The following is a 15857-nucleotide window of genomic DNA, read 5'->3' on the forward strand; positions in this document are numbered from 1 at the left end:
TTAATTCAGCTGCAAGGTCACTGCTAAGACCTAACCTATTTCTGGCAGATGCTATCTTCACATTTTTTCAGCATTTTTGCTGAAGGCCTGCCTGCTTGTGGCCTACCCACATAATTCCTTATTTCTACCCCCTAGTGCCTAAATAATAATAAATATTTGCCCTCAGTGGTAGTGTTTTTTGTTTGTTCTACCATTTTAGAGCTTGAAGTACTGATAGAGTTGCAGTAGCAATAAAAGGACTTCCTTTTTACTTTCTTATCTATGTACTTCAGTTAAGTTGAATGTCTGTCTCCAACTATTATCAGACAAAAAGGAAAATCATGTTTAATAACTAGGCATAGAGGAAACAACAGACAAGTAAAGACAGGGAACAGAATTGTTACAGAATTGGTTATGGGAGAATATATGCAAAACTAAAAAATGAAATCCAGAAATAAAACATAGCTAATGAGTATATTACTCCCACCCCCAGGGATGCCAAGGACTGTTTTTATAGCCTTTGTTTCAAGTTGTAGAAATGAGACAGCTCCATGTCATGGGAGAAATGTAAACATCTTCCTGAAGCACCTAGCCTAAGAGGTAATGCCGGGTGTCTGTGGTAAAGATTGACAGTACAAAGTGAAACGGGGAAACGAGGCAGGGGTGCATTTTATAAGGCTATTGCGCCTGATGGGACTGGCTGCTATATTCTGTCATTCAGCAGTATATAGACCAGACCTTGGAGATGATCTATCTGGGGGTGTTCCATGCTTCTCTCCCTGTAGCTAATCCCATCTGCCTTTGTTGGTAGAGAGTCTACGGCAGAAAAGAGAAGGCATGCTTGGGTGTTACAACCAAAAAGGCAAGTAAGGCCCTCTCAAGGGCCTGAAATTTATCAGGACTGCAAACCACCACTATTGCTTTTGCATAGTTTTCTCCACTGCATGAAAATTAACTTTTCCAAACTAAGATTTGAGATGTCTCGTGCAGTGGTCAACCAGCTGCCAGGCTGTGAAGTACAGGTTGGGTCTGTCAGGAGCCAGGCTGCACAGCAGGAGGTGAGCTTGAATGTAATGCGCTCGAATCATCCTGAAACCATTCCCCACCAACCCCATCTGTGGGAAAATTGTCTTCCAGGAAACCAGTCCCCGGTACCGAAAAAGTTGGGACCACTGATCTGGTGTATCAGAGGCTTTGTTGCTACTTAAGAAACTGACACTGCAGTGGTTTCTGGTGGTAGTAAGACAGACTACTTGGAAATCAAACTATTTTGGAAGGCCTGGAACTACCACCACACCCACAGATGATTCCCAGGGAGACAGAATTCTTATGCTTCTGGGGAGGTGGCACTTTCTTCAATATCTCTTTTTTTAAAACTTTGTTATGAAAATTTTTAATAAATACCCCAAAGTAGAATAGTATAATGAATTCACATGTATTCATCACCCAATTTCAACAAATAACTCAGGCCAGCTTTTTATTTCTACTCTCTCTGCCCCTCTCCACTAGATAATAGCAAAACTAAGAAATGAAGTCCAGAAATAAAACATAGTTATTGAGTATATTACTCCCACCCCACCCCCGAGGATACAAAGGACTATTTTTACTTCTGTTTCATGTAGAAATGGTACATCTCCATGTCTTGTGGGAGAAATGTAAACATCTTCCTGAAGTGCTAGTCTAACGAGGTAACAGACTAAAGCAAAACCCAGATAATTTAACTTCCTATCCCTTAATATATTTTTTTAAAAGATTTTATTTATTTATCTTTAGAGAGGAAGGAAAGGAGAGAACGAGAGAAATATCAATGTATGGTTGCCTCTCATGGGTCCCCTGCCAGGAACTGCATCCCCTGCGGGGAACTGGCCTGCAACCCAGGCATGTGCCCTGACTGGGAATTGAACCGCAATTGTGTGGTTCACAGGCCCGCACTCAATCCACTGAGCCACACCAGCCAGGGCCCCTATCCCTTAATATTTTAGTATGTATCTACAAAAGACTATTAAAAAACCACAATAGCATTATGCTACCAAAAACCTTTAATATCAAGTGTCCAACAGGTATTCGATTCTCCTCAACTTTACCTTTGCATATGTTTTCTATGTCTCTTAAGTCTTTTCTCATCTGTAGGTTATTCCCTCCATTTGTGAGGATCTTAGAACAGGAGGTCATTTTGCAGTTTTGCCTCTTAGGGCATAGACCCTAATTTCTTGCTGATGGAAATAAAGGGAACTTTGGAATAGGAGAGCAAAATATTTATCTACCTTAGTATGTCCCTGAGGTCCCCAGGAGCTTCGCTCGGAGAAAGGGCTTAAATAGCCTCACCCAAAGCCACGAAAGTTAACTCAAAAGACAATCCTGGACTTTGCATTGAATAGAGCTTCTTCCAAACCTCTTCCTATTACCTTGACCTTTCCCCCTTGTTGCCTGGATTCAGAATCATGGTCCCATGAACTTGCAAAACATTATTCTGGCTATCTCAGGAGAAATAAACATGGGTTTTCTTAATTCCAGCAGTACCTCTATGCAAAAGATGTATGCCATTGAGAATACTTTGTTGCACGTGGAACTTGGGAATGTCAGTTGTATCCCCACACTTAGCTCACCCCGGCCAAGACCTCTTAGTTTAAAGCCTTTCAGTACTATGTGACCTAATTTTTAAAAAAGATTTTATTTATTTTTAGAGAGGGGAAGGAAGGAGGAGAGAAACACCAATGTGTGGTTGCCTCTGTCATGCCCCCCTACTGGGAACCTGGCCTACATACAACCCAGGCATGTGCCCTGCTTGACTGGGAATCGAACCAGTGACCTTTCAGTTCACAGGCCCTCGCTCATTTCACTGAGCTACACCAGGCAGGGCATGACCTAATTTTTAAACCCCAAACCAGGAAGCTAATCTGATAGTGGGATAGAATCTTTGAAACAGACCATTATGAAAAATTGTGTACATACTGTCACCACATTTGAAAACCATGTCATTCTCCACTGGTTACATTCTATCACCTTAACGAGAGCCCAGAATGAGGCATTCGGTGTGCAGACCTAACCGTGTGAGTTTTTCGTATGCAGACAATTAGGCTAGCCAGAGCTCACCTGCAGGACTGGTACCTGGAATCCAGGAAGACTTTCTAGTGGGGCTCTACTCTCCCTCTGACCTGAAGGACAGAATGGAATGGTAAAAGGTGAACGTCCTCAGGCAGTTCCTTGGTAGTGTTACTTGTGGATCAGGGTAGTTCTTAATCCTCAGGACACTTCTCAGAAAGGAAAAGACTTAGCTGAGCAATTTAAAAGGAGGTTTATAAAGTTCATTCCTTTCTGTGAGGATGGGGTGGGGACAGAAAGATTTGACTTTATGAGTAAAGATATAGGAACAATATGAAGATTTTGGTGAGCCACAGAGGATGACAGCCCCTTATCATGAGGACTGGTAGCAAAGGTGCGTTTTAGAAAATAGGATATTGGCTTTATCATTCTCATTCAGGACTGAGCTCCTAGCAATATTCAAACAGGGATCTCAAAAGAAAGGGAAAAAAAGCCAGTTTAATTCTACAGGTTGACCTGGCTTCATAGCACAACTTAACTGGTGACAGGATGAGTGCTATTTAGGCGAAATTCAAAGCCTCCCCTCAATGTGAAGGAAGTGGGGTAACAAAGAATATTAAGGAGTCAAACTGGAAACCATGCTCTTTTGGGGGGAACTCCAACTTCTTTTTCCCATGAAAATCTTCATTTTATTGTATATGCATCAGTTGTGGAAGCTACAGTCCTTTGGGAATGTTATTTACCTGAATTGTTGGGGGTGAGTATTTGTGTCTGGCCCAAATCACCATTTAGGGGTGGTCTGAAAGAAAAAATCCCCAGTCCAGAGGAGGCAGATGAAGTTCTACAGGAAGGAAACAAAAGTATTAGCAGAGAAAAGGAAAGGTAAAGGTAAAAAGCATATGTAAAAGGATCTGTCCATTTAGGCCAGAGACACTGATTGCAACTGAGAATAAAATTAAGTAATTCAGATGTACATTAGACATAGTGCTGTTCAAACTTCGCTTTTGTTTACAAGGTAGATTATAAACTTCAGTGGTCCAGGTCAGTGGAGAAGTAACCCCAGGGCTGCTGGCAGAGTGTCAGTGTGAAAAGATCCCAAGTGAAAGGAAGCATAGTGTTACTCACCTATAAGATAGGCTGTGAGTAGAAGCTGGTGAAGGGCTTTCTAGAAAGCATAAAAATAAGCGTGTGAGACAATCCATGAACTGGAGAAGAGATTCAGGTATACTCAGGGCCAGGGCAAAGGAACTGGGATCAAAGATTTTCAGCATGTATGTCATAGAACCAACTTTTGGTCTTGTTGATTTCCTCTGCTGTTTTTCAATTTTCTAGTTCATTAAGTTCTGCTCTAATCTTTGGTTCTTTGAAATGATCGACAAAACTGATTAATATTTAGCTGGGTTGTCCAAGAGCAGGGGGGTCGGGGGTGGAGGGAGTGGAGGAAGACTCAACTAAAATCAGGAATGAAAGAGGGAATGTTACTACTAAACTACTAGAGAAATAAATTGGCTAGAATCTTAGAATCTACAGTTTTCAAAGAGGTAAGTATAAAAGAATTGGGGATAGACTGGTAAAGTTCAAAAGTGGTCATCCAGAAAGATACTTGCAAATTTCAAAATTGCCCCTTTGGAAAGAAAGGGAAATCTCTGGTAAGTATTCGCTATGGACTGGCTAAATGCCCTGGAAAATAGTAATAACAGTAATAGTTCTAAGGGGGAAGAAACAATAAATTAAGTGGGTGGAACCAAAATATTTCTTCACTGGAATATTTTTATGTTTAATATACAGTAAATAAGTCAGATATCCTTTTAAAGTCAGCATCCAGTTAACTTTCCTTTTAAACCTGATTTCTACTGCCATCTTGTGGCAATTTTAAAAATCCAAGTCAATTATTTTACTCGTTATCTAATTAGAAGAGTTTTTCAATGACTTTCTAGCATTCCTTATTTCATTCTTGTCAGTTTGAGAATAGAAATATCATTATTTGAAAAGTAGTAATATATGTCTGGATATCCGGAATCACTGGAACAAAGTAAAATAGCATTATATTGTGCACAGAAAACCAGAAACTGCTGGTGCATGCGCAAAATATTTTGTTTTCCGACACACTTTTTTTTTCCTTCCCTCTCACCAGTATAAGAGACTCTGGGAGTGCTCCTTCCCTGAAGGCCTCTGGCTTCCTGATGAACAAATAATAAACATCAATTAATAAATATATTCTGATTTTCTGGCGTCCATATTCCTTGCTAGTTCTCTGTATCTACACATTGAAGCACATTTTGTTCTCCCAGAGGGTATACTCTACATTTTACTGCTTTTTAAAGAGATTTTTTAAGGTTTTATTTATTTATTTTTAGAAAGGGGGGAAAGAGAGGGAGAGAAACATCAGTGTTCAAGAGATACATCGATTGGTTGCCTCTCACATACACCCTACTGGGGACCTGCCCCACAATCCAGGCATGTGCCCTGACCAGGAATCGAACCAGTGCTCCTTCAGGTCACAGGCTGGGACCCATCCACTGAGCCACACCAGCCAGCATCACTTTACTACTTCTGAAATAAATACGATATATTCTTTCTTTAGTCCTTGAACATTTCCACTATTTCACCCCATTCATTCTCTGTCAGCTTCCAACATCAGGTATGTATTGCCAAAAAGAAAAGTTAGTTCTAGTTGGCATCAGATGATTTTATGCCAAAATCAACATAAGTTTAATATTTTTGCCTTAAATCTTTGCTTACATTTAGCACTAGAAATCTCAATCTGGAAAGAGAAGGCAACTATTACTTACTTGTCCTATGCTACTAAAGCCAGCCATTCTAGAAGGGATAGACTCCACTGAGGAGGACCGACTGTATAAGGTGAGACAAAAAACAAACAAACCTGGTGTTAAACTTTTACATAGACCTAATAAAGTCTCCTTAGTCCCTATCTCAGCCACATGTAGGTATTTCTCCCCTCTTCCGACTTTTGCCAACAGTTTTAATGTTGTTACGCAGGCTTCCTACTCACCTGACCACTTGGCTGCTATGCTGAGAACTGGGTCGCGGAGTAACTGAGAAAGAAGTGCAGAGTGAAAAGTTGCCATCAACAGTGTGCTCTTGCCTAGCTAATCTGTTGCAAGTAGGTAGCTGGTTGTGTGATCTTCCCATGTCATGCATTAAGATTAGGAAAATCATTATTATAGTCTCTGAGAGGAAACCATTTTAATATATGAAAAGGATATTTATTTATCTTACACATATATTTGGGAGGAAAAAATGTTCTCTACCTGACTGTGATGGGGAAGTAATGCCCACCGGTCGAGGTGTGGTTGACCTGCAAGGAAGACGGACAAACAAACAAAAACAAAAGAGGCAGCTCTAATATCTCTAGGTAGAAGTTAAGTTTCACATTAAAGGATAAATCAGATCATTGTTTTTAGAAATAATAGCTTCCTCTCTGAGAACAAATTGCTTATTATCATGTATTAACAGGTATTATCCCAAAATATGGAGGCAAAGTTTCCATAGGAGAATCCTTCCCTGTTCAACTAACTCCCTAAATGAAAACTTCTCCCCTTCCTCATTGCCCATAATAGAAGTTTTGAAGTCCCCCTTCTTTCGTTCCTCGGAGCCTTAACAAGCACTTTCAGTCTACATGTATCTATCCATCTGTCCCTTCATTCGTACATCCACCACTCCTCACCCTTTCCATCCTTCATCCATCTGTCCAACAAGCATTTATTTAGTGCTCATACATTTTAGGTACTGAGATTACAAAGATAACTAGAATATAGTTCCTGTTTCTGAGAGGCTCACAGGCTAGTGGGAGAGGCAAAAAATAAATAAATAAATGTTAAAGTGTTACAATGGGCATGTCTTCTTTTAATTCACCGAATATAGAGCTAACATGAAAAATATTTAACAACTGGCCCTGGCTAGTGGGGCTCAGTGGATTGAGCACTGGCTGGGAACCAAAGAGTCACTGGTTCAATTCCCAGTCAGGGCACATGCCTGGGTTGTGGGCCAGGTCCCCAGTAGGGGTGGGTGTGTGAGAAGTAACCACACATTGATGTTTCTCTCCCTGTCTTTCTCCTTCCCTTCCACTCTCTCTGAAAATAAATAAATAGGATCTTTCTTTTTTTAAAAGAAAAATATTTAACAATTAGTAGGGTACAAACATTGGTGATGTACACCCAGCACTTATAAACAGTGATCACTTAATGAATATTTATTGCATAAATGGCTAATCAAATATCTGCTCTGCTTAATGAAGTCTTGACAGAAGAAATGGCATGTGAATTGAATTCTGAAGGATGAGTAGGATTTCATAAAGTAACGGTCAAGGGTAAGCATTACATTCAAGATTTTACTTCAGCACTTTCACTGAGTAACTTTTTCTCAGAGAAGTAAAAAAGTTCATCAACCATTTCCTTCACTCAGAGCCCACACAGGAGTTACAACCAAGAGTCAAGCAAGAACAGAAATTTTCAAATAGGGCTAGAATGGGGCCAGATAAAACTGACCTGCTTCCTTGGTACCAACTTGGAGATTCCTGTAAGTGAAAAAAATGGGAGTGAAGGAAGCTGCAGCTCAAGGATCCTAAGTTGCAACGTCTTCTGGTTGTGGTTGCTAAATAAGACTTCCAATAGGAGAGAAAAACAGCAGCAGTGGTTCCGTTAGAAATTTTTAGCTTGAGGGGGGAATAAAATTTTAGCTCCTCATTATAAAAACACATTGGGAATCCCGCAGACTGATATACATGGGGAAACAGGGGAGAGAAAGAAAAATGACAGGATTACAATGTGCTAGAATAGTTAAGGAGCAGGATCAAAGGGAACATTACCTAAGTACAAAGAATGTTCTCAGGAAGAGAGAAATGTCTAGGAGAAACAACCTGAGGGACAGGAAGGGCCCGAGGTGTCTTCGGAGTCTTGAAGAGAAATCTTAAGTTACAACAGATGTCTCTTCTATAAGAGCTTTCCCAATGGTATGTCATGACTCACTGATGTTCAAGAATGGGCTATCAGTGTGCTGTATGTTGCCCCTTTCAGCCCTCCAAGATGTTATCCATTTACTACAGTGTGAATATATATAATCACTTATATGTGAAAAGGTTCTGAAATACTATTTTTTAAATATATGTTATCGATTACACCATTACAGTTGTCCCATTTTCCCCTTCATTCCCCTCCACCCTGCACACCCCCTCCTCCCCACTCCCCCCCTTTAGTTCATGTCCATGTGTCACAAGTTCTTTAGCTTCTACATTTCCCATATTATTCTTGCCCTCCCCCTGTCTATTTTCTACCTACCGTCTATGCTACTTATTCTCTGTACCTTCTCCCCCCTTCTCCCCCTTCCACTGCCCTGTTGCTAACCCTCCATGTGATCTTCATTTCTATGGTTCTGCTCCTGATTTAGCTGTCTGCTTAGTTTGCTTTTGTTTTAGGTGTGGTTGTTAATAACTGTGAGTTTGCTGTCCTTTCACTGTTCATATTTTTTATCTTCTTTTTCTTAGGTAAGTCCCTTTAACATTTCATATAATAAAGGTTTGGTGATGATGAACTCCTTGAACTGGACCTTTTCTGAGAAGCACTTTATCTGCCCTTCCATTCTAAATGAAAGCTTTGCTGGATAGAAGAATCTTGGATGTAGGCCTTTGGATTTCATGACTTGGAATACTTCTTTCCAGCCCCTTCTTGCCTGTAAGGTCTCTTTTGAGAAATCAGCTGACAGTCTGATGGGAACTCCTTTGTAGGTGACTGTCCCCTTATCTCTTGCTGCTTCTAGGATTCTCCCCTTCATTTTAGTCTTGGCTAATGTAATGTATGATGTGGCTTGGTGTGTTCCTTCTTGGGTCCAACTTCTTTGGGACTCTCTGAGCTTCCTGGATTTCCTGGAAGTCTATTTCCTTTGCCAGATTGGGGAAGTTCTCCTTTATTATTTGTTCAAATAAGTTTCCCACTTGTTGCTGTTCCTCTTCCCCTTCTGGTACTCCTATAATTCGGATGTTGGAATGTTTAAAGATTTCCTGGAGGTTCCTAAGCCTCTCCTCATTTTTTTGAATTCTTGTTTTTTCATTCTTTTCTGTTTGGTTGGTTTTTTCTTCCTTCTGGTCCATTCCATTGATTTGAGTCCCAGTTTCCTTTCCATCACTATTGGTTTCCTATGCATTTCCCATCATTTCAATTAGTTTAGCCTTCATTTGTTCCTCTCATTTGTGACTATAATCAACCAGTTCTGTGAGCATTCTAATCACCAATGTCTTGAATTGTGCATCTGAGAGGTCGGCTATTTCTTGGTCACTTAGTGTTATCGGCTCTAGGGCTTTGAGTTCTTGAGCCATATTTTGGTCTGTTTGTCCCTGTTATGAGGAGTGAAGCCCTAGGTATTCACCAGGGTGGGGCAACTCAGTCGCTGGGTTGTGATGCTGTATGTGGGGGCGGGGTCAGAAAGGGTCAATGTTGTTTCTTCCACTCTCTCTCGGATTTCAGTCCCCTCTGCTGCTTCCCAAAAGCAAACCAGGCCCCCTAGTGCTGGCTCCCAGGTGTGTGGGCCTGTGTACCCTCCAGGACCCTGTGGGTCTCTCCAACAAATTCTCTGTGAGCCTGGGAGCTTCTCCCAGCACCTCAACCCCAAAAGTTTTTCCAATTGGTGCTTTTAGGCTTTAATTCCCATCACTGGGGCCCTAGCCTGCGTGGTCTGTCTCGCTGCTTGCTTCTTCGCCTGGTTTATCTATGCACGAATGTGTGACCTTGGTCAGCCAGCTGCCTTGCGCCCCCATTGGGTCCGCCCATTGCCACCCCACACCTGGGATCTGCCAACTGTCACCTACACACCTGGGTCGGTCCGGCCACTTTTTCCAGCACAACCCCGCTCTGCCAGCCACTGACTCTGCCCCTCTTACCAGTCTGGCTGAATGGTTTGTTGTTACTGGATGTCCGTACAGGACAATTTTCTGTGTTTTGGTTGCATTTTTGTTACTAAAACTCTGTTGTCTTTAAACTTGGTTGTGTGAGGAGGCACAGTGTTTCCACCTACATCTCCATCTTGGCCTGAAGTCCAAGAGATCTGAAACACTATTCTATTCAGTATGCTATTTAGATGAGAAAAGTAGGAGGAAAAATAATAAGGAAAATCTATTTCACTCACCTTCAGGATGGCTAGAAATTTCTTTAGTTCTTCATTCTCTTTCCTCAAGACTGACAACTCTCTAGGAAAAAGATGAAAACAATCAGCTCTAGTTGGTTAGCGGGATAAATAAAACCTGATTTCAATTATTATCTAGTTAATGCTTATGGAGAGATGCCTGCTAACCATTATTCATGGTATTTCTCTCAGAGATCCAGTGATGTGGGAGACAATGGCAGGGTTTTTGATGATGAGAAGAATTGGACAAAGTAAACAATCGCTTGGTATGATTTCAGAGGAGTTTACACAGAATCCCATTTCCTCTCCACATATACTCACGGTCTGCTGATATCTCAAAATTTCCATCAAGGATTCCATCTTTTAGCTTATGATTTCCAAAATATACCCTCCTACAGGTAACATTTCAAATGCTATCTCTTACTGTATTACTGTGAAAAAGCTAAGTCTGATTTCTCTGAAGAAGCAGCTTTTGATCGGGGGAGGCAGAAGAGGAAAGCTGTAAAATGAGGAGTGCCACTTGAGGAAAGAAAGAGGAAAACAAAATGGAGACTGAGGGAGCCAAAAATTATGTACCTGATCTGCCCAAGATAAACATAAACACACAGGGAGCAATGTTCAGGCTTTGCGACCATAAGGGATTGAGGGCTATAGCATCTCTTAAAGAAAAAAGCTCTCTGGTGACTGGTTTGTCACTTACTTGTTCTGGCTGGTCACTGTTTGCTGTGCCTCCTGCATGGCTGCTTCTAACTTTCTAATTCTATGCTTGTAAAAGGCTATGAGGAGATCTGTTTGTTTCTTCTGGAAACTCCACACCTACAAAGAAAAATGAGACCTTTGACAAACACCCCCATAACTCCTTTCCCCTTACTTCTGGCAACAAAGGGAAACTCATCAACTCATACTTTATTACTAATCATTTTCTTCTGGAGCATCTGGCCTAAGTCATGACTCCCCAGAACTAGACAGCTCAGCACTAGAGAAAACAAAAGCTTTTCATTTCTGGGACAATGGCTTCCTAACATCTTAACAAGAATATTCTGACATAGTAGAAGGACCCTTTTCTTTTTAAGATTTTTTATTTATTTATCTTTAGAGGGGAAGGGAAGGAGAGAGGGAGAGAAATATCAATATATGGTTGCCTCTTATGAGTCCCCTGCTGGGATCTAGCCTGCAACCCAGGCATGTGCCCTGACTAGGAATCGAACCGTAATTGTGTGGTTCACAGGCCTGCGCTCAATCCACTGAGCTACACCAGCCAGGGCTAGAAGGACCCTTTAAAAATGTAATCTTTCATCTTGAGCAAGAAGAGTGATACCCAAAAAACTTTTTCAAGCTTAGAATTGGTTCTGATCTGACTTATCAGATTAGTTTGCACTTGACTTATAAGTTTGGACTCAACTTCCACATTCCAGAGTACTGGTAGCCAGTTTAATTTCCCTAAGATACTCACACAGTCCCTTGCAGGCTGCTTATGCTGTTACAGTATAGGGCAAAGAGGCATGGGAAGGGTTTACCTATCCCTGAATTTTATTTCTGGACATGAACAAATAATTTCATCTTTTGCTTTACTTGACCATTTGATATACTGATGTGCATATCATGGGTTTACTGAATCAGATCAAAAGTTAGGATTTAGAAAGAGTTTTAGCTTTGTCAGGCTGTACTCTTTATTTTTATTTTTTAAAAGATGTTATTTATTTATTTTTACACAGAGAGGAGGGGAATGAGAAAGAGGGAGAGAAACATCAATGTGTGGTTGCCTCTTGCAGGGCCCCTACTGGGGACCTGGCCTGGAGCTCAGGCATGTGCCCTGACTGGAAATCCAACCAGTGACCCTTTGGCTTGCAAGCTGGCACTCAGTCCACTGAGCCACATCAGCCAGGGCATGGCTTTACTTTTTTTTCTTTTTATTGTTAAGTGATCTTTAATTGAAATATTTTCCTTTGTAATATTTTATCTTTAGAGGGGAAGGAAAGGAGAGAGGAAGAGAAACATCAATGTATGGTTGCTTCTCCTGCATCCCCTGCTGGGAACTGGCCCCTGCAGGGAACTGGCCTGCAACCCAGGCATGTGCGCTGACTGGGAACTGAACCACGATCCTCTGGTTCGCAGGCCCGTGCTCAATCCACTGAGCTACGCCAGCCAGGGCTCCTTTGTAGTTCTTAACTAGCAGCAAACTCCACTGCACTGCGGTTGATGTCATCTACGATATCGTGAGGGTGGCAGCCATCGACACTGCAGCCAAAAAACAGGCCATCCCCAGAGTCTCTTTAATGGTTCCACAGAGTTCTCTAGCCAAAGATCCGTGCCGCATCTATCTATCGGGTGATGTTGATGACCTCATTGAAAGTAATATTTCCATTGTGCTTAATGTTTTTGTTTTTTTTTTAATTTCTTCTTCTTTCTGTCTCATGGTGGTTCTTTGAGGGCTTTGATGACCAGGGCAGAGGCAGAAGGCACTGCCTCAATCTGGGCCTGTCTGTTCTGAATGGTCAGTTTTACTGTGACTCTCAGACCCTTTCAGTCACCAGTTGCTTTGGTGATGTCATCACCAATCTTTTTTGGAGACAAGCCCAAGGGGTCGATCTTGGGGACCAGGGCAGATGTGGCACCGACTTCCCCGCCAGTGCACCTCAGGTAAATGACTTTGATCTCGTTGGGGTCGAACTTCAGCGGCATGGTAGAGGCGTCCAGTGTCCAATGAACCCGGGATCGGGATGACGGAAGAAAGTTGCACTTTCGCCTCCTCCAGCTGAAAGCAGAAGAACTGGTTCTACTTTTTTAATACACAGCAGTATTTATGTCTCATCTGCTTCCTTCCTACTCCAGACTATAAACCTTTTGGCTAATGTTCTTCCCTAGATCTTGGTATCTTGACGTAAATCTTTATTCTTACTAATTTGCAAGTTGCTTTTGCCACCTTACTACAGAATTGTACTTAAGCATTTATCCTCTCTAACCTTTTTTCTTTCTACTTAAAGCAAACAAATAGTTCTAGATAGATAATTAGTTGTAGTCTACTTTTTAAAAAGTTGATTTCAATAAAAGTAAAACATGTTCATTTTAGGAAATCTGAACAGTGCAGGAGCAGAAAAAATTCACTCAGAATTCTGGGGGGAGGAAGTTACCTAAAATGGTGATGGTGGTGGTGGGTGCTGGGGAACAACGAATATTACAGATAGATGTAATATATAGCCAAGAGACAGTATCACAAACTCCTAACCTACCCTTGGGATTAGTTTGTGGTGAGATTAAGTAAGTATCAGTCCAGGCCCCCCCCCAAAAAGAAAAAACCCCAAATCCTGCCCTCAACAAGTTCTCCCTTGAGACCACCAAGCATCATTTGTCCACTCTGGAACTCCAGGAAGCCAGAATAAATTTCTGAAAGGCCTTCTGCCTAGGCTTAAGTGGACCTATTTTACCTACCTAATTCAAATCCAAATCTCAGATCTGACCATTCCAAGAAAAAGGAAGACCAATTCAAAAACAACCACCAGTAAGAAGTGTTAGAAGAAAGGATCAAGTGGTTTTGCCTGATGCTAGAGTACAAATGTTTAGGCCATTTCAAATACGTCCACCAAAGAAGATTGATTCTAAAGCCTAACTCAGTAATGAGTCTCAGAATTAAAAAAATTTCTATTGTACCAAACTCATTCCATCTCATTCAAGTCCTTCAGCCTCATAAAAAGGTTGCCTTATTTTTTTTTCTAAAGGACAATTTTGCTCACTTGTTTGCTTTTTAAAAAGATTTTATTTATTTATTTATTTTTAGAGAGAGGGGAAGGGAGGGAGAAACACAGGGAGAGAAACACTGATGTGAGGGAGAAACACTGATCAGCTGCCTCTCACACACCCCAACAGGCACAGAACCTGTACCCTAGGCATGTGCCCTGACTGGGAAGTGAACCCGCGACCTTTTGTTTTGCAGGATGACACTCAATCAGCTGAGCCATACCAGTCAAGGGTTGTTCTTTGTTTTTTGTTTTTAAACTTGAGATTATTTTGTTAATATAATAACAGAACAAATAATAATGAAAGTAGTTGTGTTGATAACATTAAACACTGTGTGGATATCTCCAAGTGTTAAATATTGTTTATTTTGTTGGAATAATGTATGAAACTACCTACTTCTAGACCCAGATTCCTCTCCTGTATCTCCATACAAGAACAAGGTAAGGGTATCTGGTCTTCATGCTCTGGATTCCCACTTATTTTAGAACTGATAACATGAAACATAATTTTTATTTTATTTCCTGAAGAAAGTATTCTAAAATTTTTCAGTTCTTTTTTTAACTTTAATTTTATTTGTTAATATATAATATATATATTATGAATATATATTCATAATATATATATTCTATGTTATTATATTAACAAAATAATCTCAAGTTTAAAATCAAAAAACAAAGAACAATCCTTGACTGGTATGGCTCAGCTGCTTGAGTGTCATCCTACAAAACAAAAGGTCGCGGGTTTANATATTTGAATATATATTCATAATATATATATTCTATGTTATTATATTAACAAAATAATCTCAAGTTTAAAATCAAAAAACAAAGAACAATCCTTGACTGGTATGGCTCAGCTGCTTGAGTGTCATCCTACAAAACAAAAGGTCGCGGGTTTACTTCCCAGTCAGGGCACATAATAAAATTGATTACGCCATTACAGTTGTTCTATTCCCCCTTCATTCCCCTCCATCCTGCACACCCCTCCCCCCCGTCCCCCCTTTAGTTCATCACCATGTGTCTCAAGTTCTTTAGATTCTATATTTCCCCTACTATTCTTGCCCTCCCCCCTATCTATTTTCTTCCTACAGTCTATGTTACTTATTTTCTGTACCTTCTCCCCTCTTCTCCTCCTCCCACTCCCCTGTTGCTAACCCTTCATGTGATCTTCATTTCTATGGTTCTGCTCCTGATCAAGTTGTCCTCTTAGTCTGCTTTTGTTTTAGGTGTGGTTGTTAATAACTGTGAGTTTGCTGTCCTTTCACTGTTCATATTTTTTATCTTCTTTTTCTTAGGTAAGTCCCTTTAACATTTCATATAATAAGGGCTTGGTAATGATGAACTCCTTGAACTGGACCTTTTCTGAGAAGCACTTTATCTGCCCTTCCATTCTAAATGAAAGCTTTGCTGGATAGAAGAATCTTGGATGTAGGCCTTTGGATTTCATGACTTGGAATACTTCTTTGCAGCCCCTTCATGCCTCTAAGGTCTCTTTTGAGAAATCAGCTGACAGTCTGATGGGAACTCCTTTGTAGACGACTGTCCCCTTATCTCTTTTTTTATATTTTATTTATTTATCTTTAGAGGGGGAGGGAAGGAGAGAAATATCAATGTACGGTTGCCTCTCAAGTGTCCCCTGCTGGGAACTGACCTGCAACCCAGGCATGTGCCCTGACTGGGAATCGAACTGCGATCATGTGGTTCGCAGGCCCACGCTCATCCACTGAGCTTGTCCCCTTATCTCTTGCTGCTTCTAGGATTCTCTCCTTCATTTTAATCTTGGCTAATGTAATTATGATGTGGCTTGGTGTGTTCCTTCTTGGGTCCAACTTCTTTGGGACTCTCTGAGCTTCCTGGATTTCCTGGAAGTCTATTTCCTTTGCCAGGTTGGGGAAGTTCTCCTTTATTATTTGTTCAAATAAGTTTCCCACTTGTTGTTCTTCCTCTTCCCCTTCTGGTACCCCTGTA

The 15857-nt window shown here is 40.9% G+C and overlaps 1 protein-coding gene and 1 pseudogene across 1 annotated transcript in view; both read right to left on the reverse strand.

Annotated features, from left to right (window-relative positions):
* Window positions 1–62: 62 nt before the first annotated feature.
* RNF212B (ring finger protein 212B) overlaps window positions 63–15857 on the reverse strand; it is a 40107-nt gene continuing 24312 nt past the window's right edge. The window contains exons 4-14 of the mRNA XM_037037428.1: window positions 10856–10971; window positions 10159–10219; window positions 7530–7558; window positions 6294–6340; window positions 6035–6077; window positions 5814–5874; window positions 5153–5201; window positions 4147–4186; window positions 3765–3862; window positions 3073–3134; window positions 63–795 (exon numbers count right to left, since the gene is read on the reverse strand). Coding sequence (XP_036893323.1) covers window positions 730–795; window positions 3073–3134; window positions 3765–3862; window positions 4147–4186; window positions 5153–5201; window positions 5814–5874; window positions 6035–6077; window positions 6294–6340; window positions 7530–7558; window positions 10159–10219; window positions 10856–10971 — 672 coding nt within the window. The 3' untranslated portion in view covers window positions 63–729. The remainder of the gene's footprint in view (window positions 796–3072; window positions 3135–3764; window positions 3863–4146; window positions 4187–5152; window positions 5202–5813; window positions 5875–6034; window positions 6078–6293; window positions 6341–7529; window positions 7559–10158; window positions 10220–10855; window positions 10972–15857) is intronic.
* LOC118980788 (60S ribosomal protein L12-like) lies at window positions 12321–12857 on the reverse strand (annotated as a pseudogene).

The sequence above is a fragment of the Sturnira hondurensis genome, unplaced genomic scaffold (assembly GCF_014824575.4).
Source record: "Sturnira hondurensis isolate 20B ecotype Veracruz unplaced genomic scaffold, ASM1482457v3 Scaffold0023357, whole genome shotgun sequence".
NCBI classification, from domain to species: Eukaryota; Metazoa; Chordata; class Mammalia; order Chiroptera; family Phyllostomidae; genus Sturnira; species Sturnira hondurensis.